The sequence below is a fragment of the Molothrus ater genome, chromosome 18, assembly GCF_012460135.2.
Source record: "Molothrus ater isolate BHLD 08-10-18 breed brown headed cowbird chromosome 18, BPBGC_Mater_1.1, whole genome shotgun sequence".
Taxonomy (NCBI): Eukaryota; Metazoa; Chordata; class Aves; order Passeriformes; family Icteridae; genus Molothrus; species Molothrus ater.
In genome coordinates, this window is record NC_050495.2 from 3,864,956 (window position 1) to 3,887,853 (window position 22,898).

General features: G+C 48.8%; 1 protein-coding gene across 1 annotated transcript in view; it reads right to left on the reverse strand.

The window, feature by feature from the left end:
• Positions 1-22,898, reverse strand: part of HECTD4 (HECT domain E3 ubiquitin protein ligase 4) — a 68,390-nt gene that overhangs the window by 3,679 nt on the left and 41,813 nt on the right. Inside the window, 35 exon segments of the mRNA XM_036393380.2 lie at positions 235-430; positions 848-1,014; positions 1,360-1,581; positions 2,353-2,456; positions 3,661-3,816; positions 3,917-4,036; positions 5,009-5,155; positions 6,043-6,233; positions 7,563-7,686; positions 8,489-8,595; positions 8,999-9,150; positions 9,232-9,455; positions 10,047-10,254; positions 11,727-13,033; positions 13,320-13,499; positions 14,311-14,516; positions 14,680-14,810; positions 15,159-15,364; positions 15,750-15,931; positions 16,115-16,275; positions 16,426-16,562; positions 16,671-16,808; positions 17,421-17,547; positions 17,717-17,853; positions 18,281-18,290; positions 18,292-18,519; positions 18,942-19,105; positions 19,222-19,301; positions 19,528-19,676; positions 19,812-19,973; positions 20,187-20,290; positions 21,111-21,226; positions 21,554-21,723; positions 22,148-22,318; positions 22,548-22,730. Coding sequence (XP_036249273.1) covers positions 235-430; positions 848-1,014; positions 1,360-1,581; positions 2,353-2,456; positions 3,661-3,816; positions 3,917-4,036; positions 5,009-5,155; positions 6,043-6,233; positions 7,563-7,686; positions 8,489-8,595; positions 8,999-9,150; positions 9,232-9,455; positions 10,047-10,254; positions 11,727-13,033; positions 13,320-13,499; positions 14,311-14,516; positions 14,680-14,810; positions 15,159-15,364; positions 15,750-15,931; positions 16,115-16,275; positions 16,426-16,562; positions 16,671-16,808; positions 17,421-17,547; positions 17,717-17,853; positions 18,281-18,290; positions 18,292-18,519; positions 18,942-19,105; positions 19,222-19,301; positions 19,528-19,676; positions 19,812-19,973; positions 20,187-20,290; positions 21,111-21,226; positions 21,554-21,723; positions 22,148-22,318; positions 22,548-22,730 — 6,567 coding nt within the window.

The following is a 22,898-nucleotide window of genomic DNA, read 5'->3' on the forward strand; positions in this document are numbered from 1 at the left end:
GCTGCTCACCTCTCTCCCTTCAGGAATTTTCCCCAGTTCAGACTCTTACTCCTCTCTGCACAAACCCTACCCTATTATTTCCTGAATCAAGTGAAATCTTAATGAACTTCCCTGGGGGAAAAGCAGCTCCCCAAGGATGTCCTGGCTGAGGAACCAAAACCTAAAGATTCTCCCCTCCCACCTTCCCCTGGAGGATCCCCCTCTCTGTGTCCCACAGGAGCGTGGCCAAAGCACCTTGAGGAATTCCAGGTTGATGTAGGGAAGGCCACAGGTCCTCAGCTCCATCTCCAGGGGGGTGAGTGTGGTCAGGAGCTGCAGGGGGATGATGGAGCCCAGCCCTGCCCTCACTGCTGTCATGCACTCCGGGGTCTGCAGCTCCCGCATCCGCAGGCTCCGGATGGCGGCCGCGTACACGTCCTTGTTCTCCCACCTGCAGGGGCAGAGACCTGGGCTGAGGGAGAACTCCTGGGAGAGCCCTTGAGCCCCACCTGTGTTACACAGGGAAGGGTTTTATGGAGAGATCCTGGTCTGGAACAATCCAGAGTCAGCAATTCACACTTGGCATTCCAATGCTTCCCAGATAATTCTGCTGTCCTCCGCTTCCTCCTCTCCTCCCACCTGCCCATCCCTCACAACTGGGAGCCCCCACAGCTGGGACCAGCCCTGCTCCTCTGTCCCTTACAGAGCCAAACAGCACCACTGATCCCAAGTTCTGCCACCTTCTCACGAAACAAAGCTTTCCCAGATCCTTCCAACTTGTTACAAAAGCACCTCTGGAGAGGCTGTGCTTGGAGAACGATTCCAGAGATGTTCTGTGCCACATCCTGCCTGGAAGGCTGCTCCTTACCCCACAGGGATGTGCCTGCCCCTGGGGCACAGCTCCACCTCCTCCCCAGTGAGGCTCAGGTAGGTGAATTTGCAGCAGGGTTTGTTGGGGCAGTCGGGGCTCTCCATGGCCAGGTGCTGGGAGGCGATTTCGGCACACAGAGCTTCCAGCTCTGTCTCGTCACTGATCTGTCACAGAACAAGGACAAGGACATGGTCACCTGCATGGCACTGCCTCCTCACAGGTGTCCCCACAACGGGGACTCCAACAGCAAAATCCTGCTTTGGGAGTTCTGCTCTGGTTTAGCAATTCCAGTAAATATTCCAGAAGCCGGAATTCCACTGAGCCCTGCAGCAGGGGAGTGTGGGAAACTTCTCCAAGGCAACAGGATGTAAAATCCTGCATCCAAGAGGAATCCACCCATCTCCCAACCCTGCTTCCACAAAAACCACCTGGCAGCCACCAGCCAGGGCAGGCACATTTGTGCCATGGGGGAATCCTGAGGAGAAGGAGGGAGAGGAAAAGGGACCTACATTTTCAAACTTTTTGACGTAGTTGTAGGTGAGGATGTCAGCTTCCTGCAGATCCAGGTCGGGATCCAGGGGCTCTCCCACCAGGGTCTTCCAGAAGGAGGGCAGGAGGTCCAGGGGCAGAGGAACATCGGCTCGGATGGCGATGCCCAGGAGCTGCCCGAAGAAATGGAGCAGCTGCTCCTCGGCGTAGGTGATGGGGCTGGGGGTCAGGATGTACTTGCCCTGTGGAGGGAACAGCAGCCAGGGCAGCACTGAGCACCTGCCCACAGCCTGGGGGGCTGGCTGGGAGCAGGCCCGTGCCAGCGCATCCTTCCTGCTCCACTCAGGAAGTGTTCAGCTGGATACCAAAGGATCTGCTCCAGCACAGCAGGAGTCCCTGTATTTTACACACTGGTATCACCTTATCTCATCACTTTCTGATCCAATCAACCCCATTTTGGTTGGTTCCCATTTTGCCAAGCTGTTGATTAACACTCACAGCATTTTCTGAACTTGTTACATCAGTTTGATATCCAAGTCTTTCAGTTGTGGGATGTTCCTGAGCCTGGATTTGCAGAGCCAGGTTTGCTACACAGTTGGTCTTAAGCTGAGGGAACTGAACTGTTTCCTGCCCTAAGAATATTCCCAGGAAGGAATTATGGAGAATTCATTGGACCATCAGCTTTATCTTGTTTCTAGAGAACATCTACTGTACCAAATATGACACTAAACAGCATGGAGGGAGCATCTTATTCTCCTGGCAAGGTGACAGACCTTTCTGGTGACATTCCTGGAGCAAGGCCACAGAATACAAATTCTGTTCCCTTTTGCTGCACACAAGAGGTGCACCATGGGATCACCAACTCCCAGCTCTCCCAGGATATGGGATCTGCTCGGTTTCATGGATCTGAGGCCTCTCTCTGCCCCTCTGACCCAATGTGTTCCACTCCTGTTCTAACCCAGCATTCAAAAAGAGAAAAAAAACCCCTCATTTTTGGCACTGGGATCTCACACCTTGTTCTTATTGACAGCAGAGCTGGGGCACAGCAGGAGCAGGGAGAGCGAGGAGCTCTGGAGCTCTTTACACACTTGCCAAAGGAAGTGACGGAAAGATCCACCTGGAAAAGAGAGAGGGAAAACAATGGAAACATTCCTTTGTTCCTGCTGCATTCCTAAATGCTGCTTTGCTTTCCAGCACTCCAAGAACAGCAGGAATATTTGTTCTACCAGCAGGCCTGCAAATGGGATGTGGTGCTGGATTAGGAGATGGATGAGGCTGTCCTACAACAATGGAGGTGATGCTCCAGGCTTCAGCACAGCTGCTGAGCCACAGCCACAACATTTATCTCCTCATAAACACTGTCAGTACCACCCAGCCCTTCGGAAGACAGGAACTCCCCTTGGGAGAAGGCCCCATGGAGCCTTGGCTGTACACTCACTTCCTTTGCACCTCAGACAGGTGACAGGAGCTGGGGATGTCAGAAGTGTGTTCTGGGCTCTCTGGCTCCACACTCCCCCATGGATCTCCACCAAGGGCCAGCACAGCCCACGTGGGTTTGGAGAGCAGGGATCCCTTTGCTCTTTGGGATCTGCCTCAATACCCCACGGAACAGCTCTGCTGTGCCAAATCCCCTCAGCCCACGGTTAAACCCAGTCTCCTCCTGGTGCAAACACTGAGCAACCACCACCCCAGGGAGAGCCAGCATCCAGGGGGATCCCATTCTTTTCCATCCACAAGGGAATGCTGCTCCTTGAAGTCCACTCAAGGAAGGTTGTGCTGAAGAGTTGTCCCTGGGGGAAGCCACTTGGGCTGTCCCTGTCCCCACTCCCTGCCAGGACCCCCCTATTCTGTCTCCCTGGTGCCATGGAGCCCTGTCCCCACTCCCTGGTGCCATGGACCCCTTGTCCCCACTCCCTGGTGCCATGGAGCCCTGTCCAAACTCACTGGTACCCTGTCCCCATTCCCTGCTACCACAGAGCCCCTGTCCCCACTCCCTGGTGCCCTATCCCCATGTCCCAACTCCCTGGTGCCCTGTCTCCCCTGTCCCCACTCGCTGGTGCCATGGAGCCCCTGTTCCCCCTGGTGTCCTGTCCCTGTCCCCGTGCCCTGCACTCCCTGGTGCCATGGCATCCCTGTCCCCTCTCCCTGGTGCCCTGTCCCTGTCCCCACTCCCTGTCCCTGTCCTGCACTCACTGGTGCCGTGCACTCCCAGGTGCCCTGTCTCCCCTGTCCCCTCTCCCTGGTGCCCTGTCCCTATCCCTGCCCTGCACTCCCTGGTGCCCTGTCCCTGTCCCCACTCCCTGTCCCTGCCCTGCACTCACTGGTGCCGTGCACCTCCTCCCCGGTGAAGCGGATGTTGAAGGCGTAGGTGGGGTCGCCCCCGCTGGCCAGTTTGACGCAGAGCTGGGACGAGGGGACGCAGCCCAGCTGCCGGGCGGCCTGGCAGAAGTAGGAATTCTCTGAGGAACGGATCTCCCCTGTCCAACACAAAGGGAAAGTGAACCCCCGGCCTCGCAAAGCAGCTGAGCTGGGGGAAAGCAGCTCCGAGCTGCTGGAAAGGATCGGTGCTTGCTGTACCTCCAACGATCTCCAGGGGGTCCAGGGTGATTTCTGGGGCTGCGTGGTCAGCGGTTCTTTGGACGGTGGCATTGAGCACTCTGTTCATGACAGTGACTTTTGTGTCATAAAAGATTAAACCTGAAGAAACAAACACATTTCAGCAGAGTTAATCTACCCCTGAAATTCTCCAGTGGACAACGGCAGAATAAAATTTTCCCCTTCTAAGACATGGCTAATCTAAAATTTTTTAAAACAATATCATGGAATGGTTTCCATGATTCCACTCATCCAGTTCCACCAAGGACACCTTCCACAGCCCAGGTTTCTCCAAGTCCCACCTATTTGCTCCTCCTGTTTTTTGGAATAAGTGCACTGGGATGAAATACTGATGAACACAATTCCAATGTTCTATAATTAGATCCCAGCAACTCCACCACAATCTCTGTATATAGGAACATTTTGCCAAATAGCTTTCAGGAGTCTGAGATGTTTTGACAGTAAAGCTACTGGCAAGAAATGATAAAAAATAGGGCTGTGACACTGCCCCAAAAATATATTTAATACCTCATATCTCTGTGAAGAGAAATCTCTGAATATTCCTCACTCCCCCACACTGGTTCAGGAGTGGCTTTTTTCCAGCGGGGCCAATACAGAAAACTCCTTTCACACACTGACACCCCTGGTGCATTCTGTATATCATCTTCTTCAGAAAACAAAACTGGACAATGTCATGCCCCAGATCTTGGGGTTTTTTGGTGTCTAATGAAGGCTGTAAAAATACTCTGGTACATTTGTAGCATCAGCTACAAGAAAAGATCAAGAAAATGCTCAAACAGGAAAGTCCTGAGACTTTCACCTGACCTGCTTGTTAACTAACAAAGTTTTGATTTCTGGATACTCCCAAGAGGATAAAGACCCACAGACACAGAAGGTGGAACAAATTCCTCTGCGGGTGTGGTGTCATGAGGATAATCCCCCTGTGCTTTAAAAGCAAATCAAGAGAGAAGTGCCCTGTGGTCAGTGCCCTGTGGGGTCAGTGCCCCTCAGAGGTGCCCCGTGGGGTCAGTGCCCCGTGGGGTCAGTGCCCCGTGGGGTCAGTGCCCCGCTGACCTTTGGCCTCCTGCAGCAGGGCAGCGATGCTGTTCCCGTACATCTCGCTCTGGCGCAGCTCCACCAGTGGCAGGAAGAAGGTCTCCAGGGTGGTGTTGAGGGACTGCAGCAGGGCAAAGCGCAGCCTCAGGCTCTCCACGGGGACATCTGCACAGGGAAACTCCCAGTCAGGGACAGGAACAGATCCCTGTTCCACCTCCTGCAAACCCCAGCAGGTTTGGTCCAGGAGCCACACAAAGCAGCCCCTCTGATCCCTGTGCTGAGGATGCAGGAATGTTCCTTCCTGGATCTTCAGTCTCTCGGTGTGAGTCCAGAATCTCTCATTATCATGGAACTTTTCTCCTAAAGTGCTTAGAACTGGATTTAGGTGACTAAAATCTGTGGAAATCCAGCCTTCCTTCCCCTGCAAGCAGAACCCACCAGGTATTTCCTGCTCCAGCCTGTGCTGGAAACTCTGCTTGGAGAGCAGGGAGCAGCTGCACTGCATCCCTGACTTTGCCCAAGCACTCACCCAAAGAGAGAGAAGATCCAGACCCAGCACTGCCCTCAACCCACCAAGCCCCCAGCCTGTCACACACATCTTTTATGAAAAATCCTTTCCTTAGGATTTTTCCTCCTGAGAAGCTGAGAGGCCTCAGGAGCAAAATGTAAACATTGATTATCTGCTGCTGTAGAATGCAGCAAGTAGATCTTTGATTGGGCCATGTTGATTGTTTCTAATTAATGACCAATCACAGCCCAGCTGGCTCAGACAGAGAGTCCGAGCCACAAGCCTTTGTTATCATTATTTCTTTTTCTATTCCTTGCTAGCCTTCTGATGAAATCCTTTCTTCTATTCTTTTAGTATAGTTTTAATATACTATATATCACAAAATAACAAATCAAGCCTTCTGAAACACGGAGTCAGATCCTCGTCTCTCCCCTCATCCCAAGACCCCTGTGAACAGCGTCACACCCAACCTCCAAAGGAACACCAGGAGCGCTCCCAACTCTTGCCCTGAAAAAACCCCTCTATGCCAAGCACCCAGACATACTCAGGAGGCAGGAAATCCTGGGGTCTGCTGCATCAGCTGGGTCCAGGTACACCTCGTGGGGGTGCAGGCGGGCGGGGGTGATGGCCAGGTGGCGGCACAGGCGGTTGATGTACTGCACCAGCGCCACGTCCATCTCCAGGCTCCACTTGCGCGACGCCTTCTGCGCGTGCCGGGCGTCGATGCAGGCGCACCTGGAGGGGGACAGGGCACAGCTGCTCACTCACAGGGACAACCACACCTGGAGCACACCTGTGTCAGGACCCAGGACATCCCTCTGGCCGTCCTGAGCAGCCAGGAGCCCTGCCAGGGGGCTCAGAGACCCTGGCACAGAGCCCAAAATGCCCCTGTGGGTTTGATTATGACCCGTGGAGCAAGTTACCAACCTTAGATGGAGATCTGCAAGCCACGACAAATTAAGAAGAATGATAGTGAATTTATCACAAGGTGAAAAAGGAGATTTGGGGGTTTTTAGAATGGGGGCAGGATGGAGGGATCTGGGCATGTCCAGCCTTTTTTCTTCTTCTTGGCCTCCATCTTCTGCTGTGATGGTGGCACTTACAGATTGGTTTAGAGTAGAAGCTCACTGTCTAACATAGGTGATAGGTATTGGAAAGTAATTGCAAACATTGTGTACGTAGTTTTTAGTATAAAGACATAACACTGCCCTGGGGGCAGGCAGAGTGCCTGGAACTGTCCTGCTGGATGGACCTCGGCAGGGCAGGAGAAAGAATTTTATAGATAAGGAACAATGAACAACCTTGAGACCAAGAAATGAAGAGCCCTGACTCCTTCTTCAAGTGTTGGGCTGGGAAAAGGGACTTCCCAACTTTTCTCGGTGTCACTCTGACAAGCTGGAGATCCCAACACACCTGGAGTAGAAGCTGGTGCCCTGCTCTTCACTCCCCTTTCCTTGAGCAGAGCTGTTCCATGACAAGAATCCCAGTGTGAGGCCAAGAGCTGATTCATCAGCCACTTCTCCTCACTGGTATTAAATAATTAGGCACAAAGGCACTGCCTATTAAGCACTCTTAGTGCACTATCTCCTCTGGAGATGATAAGGGGCAATTAGCCTATGGCCTGACACAGGCAGATAAGGAGAATTCATTTAAGGGACTTTCTTCCTCTACAATATTAAGAAATTTAACAGTCCCTCTTCTAAAGCATTTCTGACCCAGTAACAACCCTGCCAGTTAAACAATGACCCAGTGCACTGGCTGGGGAAGGAAACCAGGGACAGACATGGAGCTAGAGCTCCCTTCAGGAAACTTATTATACAGCTTGGAAGCTCTAAAGGACACTGGGGCACATCTGATTTTGTCAGCCATGCTGTGCACAAGAAATCAGGACCTGCATTTGGACAGCACGTGACTTTTAAAATGTATTTTGAAGAAATAACTGATTTCCCTACAGGCCTTGCAGCCATGGATGGAAGTGTTAAAGCTCCCTGGATTAGGAGCACTTGGGATCAGGTGAGCATAGTGAGTAAGTGTCACCTCCTCAGAGAGGTTTGCAGGCTGTACCTCTCGAAGTGCAGGTCGTAGCCACAGGACAGGATGGCTCTCCACACGCTCCGGATGTCCTGCTTGGAGCGGTCCACCACGAACCGGTGAAATCCATCCAGGGTCAGGTACTTCTCCTCAGGAACTGCCACCAAACATGGACCAGCAAAGAGTTCATGACTTGCCATGGAGTTCTCACCCCAGCAGGAGCAGGAGGTGGCTGCTGCCAGCTTCCCCCTGCTGTCCCATCCCACCATGGACCCTTTCCCAGGGAGTTCCATCTATCACACACTGGTCAGGTCCACCTCAGTCAATGGCACCTTCTCACTGTCCTAGAGGGCTCAAACCCCCCTCTGCTCCTCTGGAACACCTCCCTCTAACCCTACTTGGCTGGATGCTGAAATTCCCCTTTTCTGAGCTAACCTGGCACTTCCTGCTAGGAAGAAGGGAGTCCAAGCTCATGTCTGCTCACTCTTCCACCAGACCAAAGCTCTGAGCACAACCCCTCTCCCCCCTGGCTGTGCTGTCTCCTCCAGAAGTTCTGAGCTATCTCAATCATCTTTTAAATCCAATTTCCCACTTGTAACTGAAGAATTTCCCAATATAAATTGAGAAGCACAACTAAAACCCACCTGGTTCAAGTCCATAATATCCCAAACCCTCACTACACCAAAGCCTTGGAACTACATCCCACATGAAGTTTTCTGTCTGGTTTATTGACATGCCCTACACACTGCTGCAAGAACTGTTTGCTCTCACACTGATGGGCCCAGATTCACAGAGATACAAATAAAAGCAGCATTTTAAATCACAATTAAAAAAAAAATGTAGTTAGGCTTGCTAGAAATAAAGACAAACCAAATCAATCATGAAGTCATATAAACATGTCAATAATAAAAATATTTTTCTAGGATAAAACTAGAAAAAAAATTCTCTGCAGCTCCCACCTTCCTGTTTCTTAGTGGGAGACTTCTCAGGGTCCTTCTCCTCAGGTTTGCTCTTCTCGGGAGATTTGGGCTTTACCGTGGGCTTCTTCTCACTTAAGGCTGTTCGGCTAAGGGACAAAGTGGGTGTTAGGATCAAACGTTTTCTTTCATTTGTTCACAGGATCCCAAAATTGTTTGGAAGGATCCTAAAGCCCATCCAGTCCCACTCCTGCCATGGATTACTCCAAACCCTGTCCAACCTGATCTGTGTTTTGGAGTAAGTGCACTGGGCTAGAACACTGATGAACACAATTCCAATGTTCTGTAAACAGATCCCAACAACTCCACCCCAATCTCTGGGAAAAGAAACACTTTGCCAAATAATTGCCAGAAATCTGAGATGCTCTGACATTAACAGGACGTGTTTCCTCGTTCCAACACACAGAAGCACAGAGGGATGGGGGATAAAAACCTGGATTTGTACAGTGAAATCCAATATTCCCCAAGTGCCACAGGACTGAGGACACCCACCTGACACTGTTGAGCATGGACTTCTCCTTGGTGGGGGGTTTGGTGACCGGGCGCTTGGTGCTCACCACCTTCACCGGGTGCTGCTCCTTGCCTGCCTTGTTGTACTTGCTCTTGTCAAATTTGGGCTTGGGAACTCCGTATTTCCTTAAAATCTTCCAAGACAAGAAGTGAATCATCACCCAGTGCTTTCAAGTGACACCAGAAGAGGCTGAGAAGAGCTGTCAAAGCCCTACCTGGGTGAGCTGGTCCTCCAGCACCTTCTTGGGAGGGCGGACGTTGGTGAAGAAGACGTGGAGGAGGTTCCCAGGGGTTTGGGAATTGATCTGCTCCTTGCTGAGGTAAATGTCAGCCACCTTGATGGGCTTGGCTGGGGTCAGGCTCAGCATTTGTTCCGAATGGACACAGCTTTTAAAGATCTCTGTGAGAACTTCCCGAGCACCTGGGACCAGTTTTTCACCTAATTAAAATAAAACCAACAATTTGGTACAACATACCATGAGAACTGGTTAGAATTTGAAGTGTGAAAATAGATTTTGCATTCAGATAAAATATTTTGCTTTGACATGGAAAATCACTTTTACAAGGGAAAAAAAAATCACTCCTGCTCCTTCTGCACCCCATTAAACACAGAGAATTGGCCACATCCTGTAATTATTACTTGAGGGAGTAGTGGGGATGAAAAAAGCAGCTTATTTATCATGCCAGGATAAAAATTGTTGTGCAGGCAGACACCAACACCCATCAACTGAACTAGCAGTCAAACTTATTTCAGTGGCTATTTTCTAAAAAAAAAGTCCCTAAAGAATTTAATCAGTAGTTTTTTGTGTGGATGAGGAGTGTTTATTTATTTATGATTTATTTGATTAGCTGGGTGGACAACTGAGCAATGTTCAGCTTGCAAATAGCCCCTGGAGGGATAAATCTTACTTTGGAATTTCTCCCTGGCTTGGTGTCACTCCTGATTTATACTGAACCAAGGAGAGTCTGAGCCCTGTTCATCCCCCAAATGCTGAACACAGGAGGGATTTGGCAATATCAAACCACCTACCTTTTATTGACTTATCATTGAAATAATCTTCTAGTGCTGGGCTCCCCTGGGTGTCAAACAAACTCTGATTTACAGTGGAAACAGTTAAAATCTCTTCAGTTGACATCTCCATGAGCTCATCCTCCCCATCCAGGCTGGACAAGCCAATGAGGTCACTGCTGTTGAAGAGGCTGGCTCGGATTTTCTCTATTTTAGCTCTTGACCTTATCTGTACAAATAATGAAATTAGTTCACAGCAATTCTGAGAAAACAAATTCACTTCCATTCAGAGGAATTTGGAGTTTAAGCTTCCACACCCCCCCCCCATTCTGATAATCATTATTGCTTCTCTTCTCTGCTGCATCAATAATTTGATGCCAAAATTCAGGTTCAGACTAGAAAAGATCCTTTCTGAGAGCCCTGAAATGCTCATGCTGGGATAACCAGGCACAGCTCTGGTCCAGCTATCCCATTTCTCAGGCTGGAGGCAGCCCCTGGGAGCAGCAGGGAGGAGCTGAAGGTGCCAGCCAGGTAAGCTGGCACTGTCTGTAACTCTGCTGCCCCTGCCTCAATTCTCCACTCTGAAAAACCTCAATTAGCACAGGCTTTGAAGCCTCAGCTACACAGACTGGGAAGGGGAACAGCAACTTCCTTTGATTCCCAGAATAACCACTACCAGAGCAGCTCCAGACTTGGAATAGTTTCCATGTGAACACTCTGGCAGCTTTCTCTCCACACTTAATGCTTTATTTCAATGATGTCTTCACGTCAATTAACAGCTCAAGAATAGGAACTTGCAGAGTTTTCATCTGAATAAGCTGATTTTCTTCTAAAAGAGGAACTGATACAATCCCAGACTATACAAAAACACCTCTCTCCATTCCCAGGCTATCAGGAATGGCTGTGCTTTTGGAAGCTTATGATAAATTTCCAGCAGGCAATCTGTGGAAGCAGCAGAGAGGGAGGTTCTTGTGTAGAGCTGAACACCTGGACTGACCCAGCACTGATGGCAACCACCCACAATGCTTTTAAAAATTAATCTGGAACCAGACAGCAACAAAATTTATCATGTCCCCTAAAGTAGCTTTATAGAGAAATCCATAGGTGGCTCAAAATAGGTGAAAAGGTACTGATTAAACATTAAATAATTGCATTGTGGGTCAAACCAGAAGGGCCCCAATCTCTAAATTCATCTCAGCAGTGGCCACAACAAATCTTAGAGAAAGGCACATGAAAGGGCAAATTAATTGATCTTTCCCCTGACATGTTCCCCAACCACTGCAAAGCAGTTTAAAGATTTCCTCAGTTGGAAGCTGCACTGGCTGCTGTGCTCCACAGCTACCAATCCTCCAGGAATTTAATCCCTTAAGAGTTCATTTATGGCCTTGGCTTCAAAAGCACTCTGTGAAAATGAACTCTACAAGCTGGAACACACAGGACTTCTTCCCTACTTCCTTCTGTTCTCCACCTGCTGCTGGATCACTCCACTACTGGGTCCCCTCTGTCCTTTGAGAGACAGGGATTGTTCCCAAGACTGGGAATGCAGGAAAGGGAATTCTGTGCTCCTTGGCTTGGACAGGATGGCTGAGAACTCCCAGTTTCCCACGCTCTTAGACATCCACTGACCATGGAAAAAGCCAGTTCCTAGGGTGAGATCCCGTTCTCCCAAAACCCCTGGCTCCAGAGGCCCCTCCCTGTTACCTCCACCACAGCGAAGCCCTTGATGGGCCGTGCCAGCAGCGGCTGATTGTCCAGAGATGTCACCGTGTACATGGAGCCCACGTCCGACACCGACGCCGTCTCCACGTTGTCCAGGGGCTCCCCGAGGCTGCCCAGGCTGCCCAAGCTCCCGGTGCTGCAGTGGGAAAGATCCAAGCTCTCCTGGCTGGACACCACGTGGGGCTGCTCCAGCAATCCGGGTGGGATGGGCAGCTCCAGCCCCGCCTGGAACTGGTCCCCGGAGATGTCGCTGACGGTGCGGGACAAGCCCTGGGAGCTGCACAGGGAGGCCTGGCTGGTGGAGGCCGAGGCGCTGACGCTCATGGCGGGGGTGACGCTGCTGGAGCTGCTGATGTCCAAACTGTCGGCGCTGCTGGAAACCGTCGGCTTTTCCAGCTCCGTCCTGCACTCTCCTCCTTCCGCTTTGTCCTTGGTTTTTTTGGGATCCTCCTCCTGCAAGGGGATGTAGATCTCATCCTTGAAGACCCCCCCGTGGGCGTTGCAGGCTTTCCTGATGGCGTTCCTGACGGTGCCCTCCTCCAGGTGCGTGGGGATGCCGGAGATGACGAGCAGGCGGCTGTGGGCCGTGGGTCCCACCAGGGCCTGGCAGGCGTCTGCCACGGCATCGTTGGTCACACCCAGTCCTTGGGGGTCCTTCTTTGTCAGGTGCCTGAGGATTATCAGCAGGGTCAGAGCTCTGTGGAACCACAGCATGTCCTCAGGCTTGCTGCCCCCGATGCTGAGGAGCGCCGCGTCTGTCTCGGCCGCCCTGGATGAAGCCCTTTTCCCTGAAGACGAAGTTTTTTCCCGCTTCATTTTGACTTTTTTCCTCTTGGACAGCAAGCTCGGGCTCTGTGGTGTCTGCCCTGGGGAAGATGAGGACGAGGAGGAGGAATCACTGAGATTCGGGGCGCTGGTGGATGAGATCACATTGGCTGTCACGCTCATGTTGATGGGCAAGGTGACTTCTGCCACAGCCAGGCACACTTCCATCAGGGCATGGAAGTACGTGGAGAATCTCCCCTGGTCAGCCACTCCAACCCCAGAGCCACCACAGGCATTCCCAGACACCCAGTTCTGGGTTTCCTCATCGTAGAGCTTGTGCAGCTCTGACTGCAGGGCCATGAGCATGGCCAGGCAGGGGTTGAGCTGCAGGGCGATGGATGAGGACAATCCTGCTGGATTCTTCTTCTGCTCCAGGTTGTGGATTTTGCGAAGCAGCTCGGCCAGGAGGTGAAAGATCAATTCCTTCACACATGCTGCCATGTCAGTTGTCCAGAGGAAGTTGCCTGTGTGAGGAAGGCAAGGCATGGCAGTCAGCAGTGTTTCACCCTTAGCAGAAAGTAACATTTAAAAAGCACCAGAAAAGTGAATTTCAACATCATGGCAGCAATAAGAAAGACGGGAAGGTTACTCCAAGAACTGCAAATCAACAGAAAGTTTCTGGAGTTTGAAGAAAATTTCATTACAGTGGAAGAGATCAGAAAATTCCAACTGCACTTTTTGTTTCCTGAACTCTTCACCTGAGCCAGCACATTATCAGCGCTCATTACTAAGGAAATACTCCATTCTCACCTAAAAATTCCACTACTTGCAAGAGAACTGAGGCAGGAATAGTATCCAGTTCATCTTCAGATTTTCCATCCCCATCTTCTAATTTCCAGGTTAAGAGCTGTTCTGTGAATGCCATTGCCAGGGGGAATTCCAGGGGGAGGGAATGCAAGACCAGTACAGCTCCAGGAGGAGGAGACACTCCTAAGCAAAAAGGTCCAAGAAAATCCTTATCATGATTCTGAGCATTGATCAAGTAAAAGTAGTAACATTTAGGATCTTTTCAAGGCTAAACTCCTGTTAAGTGAGAATTTTCTCTGTAGCACCTTGTAATACACAAATAGGAATGTTTCTCTATATTGATAAGTTAATATAATCTGTAATTATAAATGTACGGAGAACACTTTATTCACACAAAGAAACAGAATAATTTTGAGCCTGAACATACCTAAATATACAAAGAGAACCTGCCCCAAAATCCTTTATTTCTGTCTGATGCGTACTGAAAACAACATCAGCAGAAGAACTTAAGGATCTCCAAGGGGAAGTTTTAAGAACTCACTGCACCCAGTCACCTTCACTGCTGTAAATCCCACTGTCTCTCCCCCTGGGCAAGAGTAAAAAGAATATTAATAATTCTTCTTGCTGGAATGACCTAAGTATTGCTACACTATTACTCTGTGGATAAGAGGGTCCTACAAACACCTAAAAAAGCAATAAAAAATTACTCTCCACCTGAAACAGCTCCTCAAACACCAACACTGCAGAAATCAGTATTTTGAATAAAATATTTGAAATACACTGCTGGGTGAACTTCTGGAATACAAAAATCAGAATCACATGGTTGCCAGTGGTTATAAAACCAGGTTTTTTTGGTGCCTTGAACAAAAATCCTGTCCCATCTGCTGCTAGGACTGGCGACCACACGGGAAGGTGCTGCAGAAGCCATAAGGAAACTGCTCTGAGCCCTGAGAGCACAGTGAAGGCTCTTCCCTGGTGCAGTGGCTGTGCTCACCCAGCTTGATGTGCACCCTGTCCGTGGGGGTGATGACAGCTGGGTACTGGTTGGTGGTGGGGGGCGGCGTGAGGCCGGTGTTGGTGGGGGAGGCGTCGCGGGGGTAGCACACGGCCTCGATCAGGTTCAGCTGCCCGTTCCTCTTCACCTTGTGCCCCAGCCCATAGACCAGCACCCGAGCCCAGGGGGCCTTGTACAGGGATGAGCTGGGGAAACAGCAGCACAGCTTGGTCAGCCTCAAACCAGCTGGAAAATATCCCAGCCACCTCTCAGAGTAAGTCTCGGAGAAGAGAAAACTGAAACAAAATAAAAAATTGCATCCCCAGGGCTGCAGGCTCAGACCCAGCCTTGCCCCTCTCCATGACTCACTCTTTTCGGAACCCAGACTGACTTTCCTTGCAGGACACAATCACAAAGGCAGCCCCAGGGAAATTCACATCCATGTTGACCTTGGATTCAGAAATTGGGAATTCTTCAGCGGGAAATTGTTCTGGCGCAGCCTGCAACAGGACAATTCATCATGAGAGATCCCAAACAGCAGCAACCTCCTCCCTCTTCTTTATTTATCTTCTTTATTTATAGAGTGCTCTATACACTCTATAAATAAAGAAATACAGCCAATGTATTTAATTAATTGCAAATTATGACACAGTGGGAGGCCACTTAATTTTAATTCAATCCAGAGCATTGCTACAGCTTCTGTTTTCAGTGTGCCCACTACCAGCAGGATAACAGAACCCACCCAGAGAAACAATTCCCTGTGAGGGACAGCACCATGGAAATTCCAACCACACAGAGAACAAGGGCTCCTGAGAAGGGAACTGATGAAACATGATTGAGTATTTTACCTGCAGAAAGGAGCAGATCTGTTTGGTGAGGTCCAGCAGACTCTCCTCTCCCTGATGCAGTGTCCGAGTGATGGCCACAGTGAGCCACTCCCTGATGGCCTGGGAATTACCCTGGTAGAAGAGGTCTGTGGCAGCACAGGTCTGGGAATGGATGCAGTGCTGCAGGGACTGGGCCAGGAGAATGGAGCTTGAGCTGATGGTTCCATCTGGAATAACAAGGAAAACAGCACAAATTTGAAGATCGCTCCAAATGTTTACATAGCTTGGGTAACAAAAGCTGTAAAACACCTGGAAGATTCCAAATCTCTGTTTTCAAGTGGAAAACTCCTTGCCTAAAAGTCAGCAGGAGAAAGGACCCACCCTAGGCCCAGCCCTGTGGCTGGGGTGGCCCCTCCATGCCAACTGTGCCCCTCACCAGCCTCAGCCCAGCCCCTGGTGAGGGCAAACCCAGAGCTGTGGGATCACCCCAGCTCATTCTTAATACCATCATTATTAACCAGCTAATAAAGAAATACCAAATCCATTAATTTTTTTTTTGTCCCCAGAAAAATACTGTATTAAAGAAGAGCTGGGACAAAACCAAGTGTTTACCAGGAAGAGGTGGTGCAAGAAGCTGGTTGGAGAGCAGCTGCAGGTGCTCCAGGGTGATGTCCCGGATGGCAGGAATGTGGAACAGCCGGGTGAACATGTGGGGAGATTTGGGAGCAAAAATATTGAGCAGAGCCATGCGACAGTAGAGCTTGGCCAGGGCAGCTTCACTCCTCAACAGCTCCCTAGGGAACACAAACATTAATCCTATTAATTCCTTAGCATTAAATCCAACCATGAAAATAAGATTTCAGAAGTTTGTACATCTTAGAACAAAGCTGTAGCAGGTAACTGCACTACAGGAAATGCTCTTCAGCTGATTCAAATGCAGGTAATAAAGTGCCTTGTAACCACATCTCTCTTTTCACCTGTGAATTTGGATGTTGGTGTTATCCAGGGTGACCAATCCATTGGTTGCAGTCCTCCTGTACCCTGCAGGTGGCCTTTCCAACATGTCAATGGGATACCAGTACCTCACCAGGACCCCCTCACTCCTCAGATAGGTCTCCACTTGGACCAGTTCATTCACCTGCAACACCAAACCCAGCACTGTCAGTAACACAGTAATTAAACAACATTTTTCCTTCCAAGAGAGCCCCAATCCAGCATCCTGAGCAGCTTTTGCTCCCAGCTGTGTGATGCTGATCATCCAAAGTCCTCCCAGAGTGTCTTTACTCACCGAGTCCACATCCAGGACAACCCCATGAAGACCAAATGTCTTCAGCATGCCCCGAATGGCAAATTTGGGCAGAGCTGTTCCTACAGCACTGCTGGTGACGTTGTTGCTGTCAGGAGAGCGAGTCACCACGGTGAGACCTGGCAGAAAGGGACACCACTTGGAAGGTGTTTTCCTCAGGTGACAATTAGATCCCAAAAACCCCTGAGCTTTTCTTTACCCCTCAGGATCCGCTGTGCTGCCCTTACCTTTCCGTACTTTATCAATTGTGAATTTGTTTGCTTCATCTTTGATATCCTCGATGGTGGGAAGGTAGAGATCCCTTGGGATGCCTCCATTTTCCTCATACAGGAACTCCACAGTTTGCCTTGCTATATCAACCATTCCTGAAAGACAGGAGGGAGTGCAAGCTATTTCCCTCAGCCACCTGAAATAAGTTCCTATTCTCATTAATATCCCAAGCAGGTGAGTTTGCCAAGTACTTAAATACTCTCTCAGTCAGGCTGAAGGATGGAAATGGGAAATTTTCCTCAGGAAGTCTTTCCTGAGCTTCTCATGGGGGCTCAGAGTTCCTGCCTTGATCTTAATGTGACTTTCCCACAAACACATTGTCCTGCCAGAGCTGAATCCTACAAAACTCCTACATCTCCCTTTGTTATTACTTCAACCTAAAAAGTTTTGCCTTGATAGTCACAGACAGAAAATGCACAGATATATAGTTTCTTCCCAAGCTATTATTCCAGAATGTTTCTGCATCCACATCACAACAAATTCTGTCACTATTTCTGAAACCATTTTCTCTATTTAAATAGTCAAACACAGTAAAAGTGTTAAAGAAAATGCATGAGCACAAACCAAATTCTAAGCACTGGAGGGAAACAGCAAGTGATATTTAAGTTTTCCAGCCCTGAACACAGTAAAATATGAAAGAAACACAGCTGCTCTCTCAGACTTGCTGCACATCACAGAGAACAACATGCATGGAAATAAATACATACCTAACTGTAAAGCTCCTTTAATCTGATCCAGCCCAGACTTCCTCTCAGCCTCATTACGGAATCTTCTTCTAATTGTAGGGAAAACTTTGGTTTCCCAGGCTTTGACCAAGAGGGCATAGTGATCCTCCTACAAAGACAGAAGTGTTTTAGAACACTGAGAAGTGAAAAGTTATCAGCAGTTATATTTTTGTTAGGGAAGCAGGAAGAACTCTTGCATGGCTAAATTCAAAATCTAAATGACAAGATCTGATTTTAGGCTATAAGTTAGAGGAGGCAGAGTTTGCCATGTTCCTCACCCTGGGAATATCATCGTCGTCATCATCATCACTTTCATCATCTGCAATAGGAGGGGGATGAGGATCAGGGCCTGAGGTGATAAAGTTCTCATAGCTCAGCTCCATTTTATAGTGGCAGGACGTGTCACTGTCATACTCTGCAAGACACAGACAGAAGTAATGAGATGATAATGCATGCAAAGACATCCCATGAAATTGGAGATATACAGCACTCCACGTTCTCCAATCAGGGGGTGGGAATGCAATTCCTTTTGACACAGCATAACCAATTGGCTGATCCAATCCACCATGACATCCTATTGTACCCCAAGCCCTAATGAGATAATTTCTCATTGAAGCTGCGTTAATTACGAATAATTTATGTATTCACACAGAGGCAGACCAAAGAAGATGGCTTTAATTGCCTTGTCTAAAATCAGATAAACACAGCTCTGACTTGTGGCACTGCCCCACCTAAACAAGCACTACTTAAAGCCTAAAGACTGCAGCCAGGCTGGGTTTAAATCCTATTTCCTTGCTTGGCATTTCTGCTGGGAGGGCTTTAAAGAGCGAATGTCACTTTACGTTGCTGAGCCTGTGGCGACGGCGGCGATCCTGCAGGGGGGCCCGTGGGTGCCAGGGTCGGAGGCGATGCTGGTGCCAGCGTCATTGTCACTGTCAGAGGCCATGGCAAAGGGCAAGGCCTCGAAGTTGGCACTGATCTCCTCGGCCAGGTCCAGGCACAGGTCGGCGGCGTTGCGGTGAGCCTGGCCCTCGGCGTAGGCGAACGGCCGCGAGCCGAAGTTCGCCCGCACCTTGGTGTTCTGCAAAAGGAGGCAGGGAAGCTCTCAGATGCTGCTCTGAGCCATCACTCTGCCCCAGGCAGGAGCTGACCACCTCCCTGCCACCAGGATCCCCAGCTGGCACTCTGGGAAAGCTTCAAGCTGCTGAAGACACTTTGAACCTGGGTGCTTTGAAGCAAGGCTGCTGCTGGCCAGGAATGCTAAGAGAGGAGCTCCTGGCATGGCACAGGGCATCCTGCCAGGCCAGCTGCACACTGCTGGGCTAATGGGCAAAATAATGACACAACACATGCACCTGGGAGGCCTAATGAACACCTCAACCTAGCCAAGAAAGGGAAAAACTATCAGTTTGCTTTTCTACACAGCAAAGGTTCAATATTTTCTATCGTGTTTTTAGTATTTCTGGAAGTATATTAAGGGACATATTTCTGTTACACACTTGCCTTTTTCTGAATGTGCACAACTGGCCACATTCCACCAGACACATCCTCTAGGTAGGGCACAAGTCTCTGCCCACAGTATGTGAAATAAACTCTGCCCTTTGCTGGCTGCCCTGGAGGAGGGGGAGTTCCTTCTGTTCTTTCCCATCCAATTCCTGCTACATCACCTGAGAAAAACACAATCATATAAAGGATTTCATCAGTTTTCTCATCCAGCATTTCCCTGACATGCAGAGGATTTTCTGATGGAGCAGAGAAGCATTTTAGCCATGCTTTCACATACCAGGGGAAAGAGTCACATCCAGTCTGACACTCTTCCACTGCAGCAGGCTGGAGCCATTGTAATGCACTGCTCGCCCATTGCTGAGGGACAACAAGGACACAGTGAGCCAGAGCACTGAGCCAGAGCAGGATCACCACCCACCAAAGCTGTGATACTCAAAAGGCAACTCAACCCTCCTGATTTTGCAAAGATATTCCAGTCTATTTCAGCATTCAATTTAAAAGTATGTATTGCCCACTATAGCCTCCTTCCCAGCCTGCTGACAAATGTACAGAACGTGGTTCTTCATGTGCATCCCCAACCTACTTGTGGAAGAGGCAGGTGCCCACTGGGTTTGTCCAAGCCCCATCTCGTTTTTCAGCCTCTGTGGCAAATCCAAAGGAAACTATTGGCCCAGTGTCATCATCTGTGTCTCCATAGGAAACCACTTCAATTTCCCAGTAGAATGATGGTGCCTAGAAATAAAAATAATAACACATTTTAAGAAGTTATTTACAAAACAGAGTTTAAAGAAGCAATTTTCTTGCTTTTCCTTTTCATGCCCTGTTGGATGTTCAATGACAAAGTGCTGGAGAGCTGTGAGGTCTCACCTGTACTGGCACTGGGGAGGTGGCATAGATAAAGGTGCCCCGAGGAAGGCCCCCACCTGCACTGGGATCAGCCAGGAAGGTCACAGCAGTGAGGTGTGAGGAGAACATGCAGGCTCTCACTGGGGGGAACACCCTGGATGGGCTCCACGTGATTTCTTTGGGCTGCAGACACAACAGAGCAGTTTATTCTACCAATCACAATCAAGTCACCCACTAAAATACAACCACACAGTTTATGAGGGGCACATTTAATCCAACTCCAACAAACCACACCCCAATAGAGAAATTCCCATGAAATATTTCAAGGATGCTGCCCCCAGTTTGGGCAGCAGCAGCAGCAGGGGGTTCTCCCAGGGCAGAGGACACTGTGCTCACCTGTCTCCTGTCTGCTTGCAGGGGAGGAGGAGGGGGCCGAGCACAGTCGCGGTACAACATCCGTAACCTCTCACACTGCATCTCCACAACCACCAGCCTCTCCCCTGCAACAACAACCCACTGCAGGCATCAGCCTCCAGCTGCTTCCTCCAGTCCAACAGAGCAATCTTAGCTCAGAAATAAATGCAGTATTTTGCACTTTGAGGAGGTTTGATCAGCCTTACTTACCTAAACAAAATTAAGGGTAAAATGTAACATATGCAAGTATTTTCTCATGTTTAATTTATATCTGGTTTGCAAAGACACTGTTATGTTCATTAAGATGTAAAGTTTGTTTTAGTGAACAAGTTTATGGCCCAGCAAAGGGAGGAAAGCAAAAAAAAAAAAATTATATTTACTATCACAAAAATCAGTCCTTGCTCTTTGACACCTAAATCTCTTGGATCCCACCCTTCACTTCAGCCACTTCTTCTCTGGCATGTTCCTAAAAACTTGCCCCTGAACTAAGATTTCTGCTGGGCTCAGTGCTTATCCCTAAACAAGGAGAGCTCAAGGATCAGGAATATAACAAAGCATTGCAAAAATCAGCAAAAAGGTCATAAAAAGAAAACATACAGATGATAACATCAAGGAATGCAGAGTAGAATATGCTGGAACCAAGGAAAGTGGAGAGTGCAGAAGAAAACCAGCACTTCCTTCTTTGATACACAGAATAATCCTGTTGTGGCCTAAATGAATGCCTAATGTTTAGTGATTTAGGCTGATTATTTGCTGCTCTTCCATCAGCAGCTCTGCAGCTGTGACAAGACACTCTGTCCTGTGCCAGTTCCTAAACTCAGGGTAGCTGGAGGAGAAAACACTGAAATGATTTGAAAGCTGCTCTGTCTCTGACCTGAACATGCCAAGAAGGTGTTGGCTACATACCAGGGCTGCACTCCTGGGCCACCAAATTCAGAACTTCTACAGCAGCTGGGCACTGTTGAATGAATTCTTCACAGAATGAGCTGTCTTCCAAGAGCTGAGCCATCACCAGGCATGCTCTGAACAGAAAAACAATACAGTTAAAGTATTACAAAGTGTGTGTGGAATTCAAAGCTGGCATTACAGTGGTGAATTCAAGGGTGGTTTAAAGGTGGTCTTAACCCTGGTTTTAGCTGGACCCTCCCCAAAGGCAGCTTTCCCCTGCTTCATAAATGGATTCAGTGAAGCATTTGCTCAGTGTGTTGCAGGGACACTCATGAACAACACCCAGACTCTTAACGGGAGCAAAGAGGAATTTGTGCAGCCCCTTGCTGCATACCCCCAGAGGAAGGGCACAAGAGCTCATGCAATTCCCTGGGATGTTTGTGCACAAAGGCAGGACCCACCTGGTTCTTATTTCAGCAAGGAGCCGGACCACTGCCATTACTGGGGTTGAGCCATCTCCTGTTGCAGGAAGTGAGGTGTGAATAGAGAGACTTCCCTCCTGAGGGAGCAACATGGACTGGACTGCCTGTACTACCTTCTCAGTAATGGACAGTTTATGAAGAGGCAATGCCTGATGGTGGGGGGGCACGGTAAAAAGTTAAATTCAAGTAGTTAGTTTCTAAGAAATGAGGGTGTTTTATTACCTGGAGTTAATTCTTATATTTTACTATCACAAAATCAGCACCAAACACCAATAAAAGAAAAATAAACAAAGCCCAAACCAAGCCAGAAATTAAGCAAAAAAACCTCCCACCCAGTATGCAACAGAATATCTTTAAGCACAAAAGATGAATATTTATGTTACTTGAATGAGAACTTAAACATATTGTTAATATATGCTTTAAAAAAAACAAAGGCAAACATTACAAATCATTTATAAGCAAAGATGAAACACTTTTTTTTACGTGCTGTAGATTAATAGTCAGTATGCTGCGACAGAAATAAAATCAAGAATCGAGATTATACTGAATATTGGATGTTTAAAACTCCCATACCTCAGATCTTGGAACACAGAGCCTAGATAATGGAATAGTTAAAGTGTCTGATGCCTGGGAGGTCTTTCTAGTGTCTATAGTGGTGGGTGGGAATTTGACCGTGGCTATACCTTCTTGCTCATTAATAGAGGCCACAACTCCAATGCTTCCTGCTATTCCTTTGCCTAAAACCTACAACCAAAGAAGAGCTGCATGAGATTGAAGGTGTTACAGGCAGGAATCAGTGTCTGACATCACACACCAACTGCACACACAAGCACAGGGGGGTGTTTTAGGACAGAAGCTCCACAAGCTGCTGTTCCACAAGCACATCCTGCTGCCAAGGAACCCAGTGCAGGGAAAACCTCAGGAGAGCAGCAATTCTCATCTAGGATATCCAATATGAACAGTGCTGAATTACCTGAACTTCAGAACCTATTTTAATTGTCTCCTTAAAGCCACCCAGAGCACACAGGGCAGCCACTGCCTGCCGAGCAATCCTTTGAAGTTTAGCCAGTTTCCTTCCACTGCTACTCCCATTCTCCAAAATGCTCTCTGCATATTTCCCCAGCTGTGGAATGTACATCAGAGCCCGAGACAGAACCTGAAGACAGAAGCAAAAATACCAGGGAACGACTTCAAAGCACAATTCCAACAAAAACCAATGCCCCAAGCCTGCAGCCCACACAGTCTCAGAAGAATTATTTTTGTTCTTGAAGAGAATTATGTAACTAAGAATATTCCAAATTCTCTTAAGTGTGAGCACCATCAA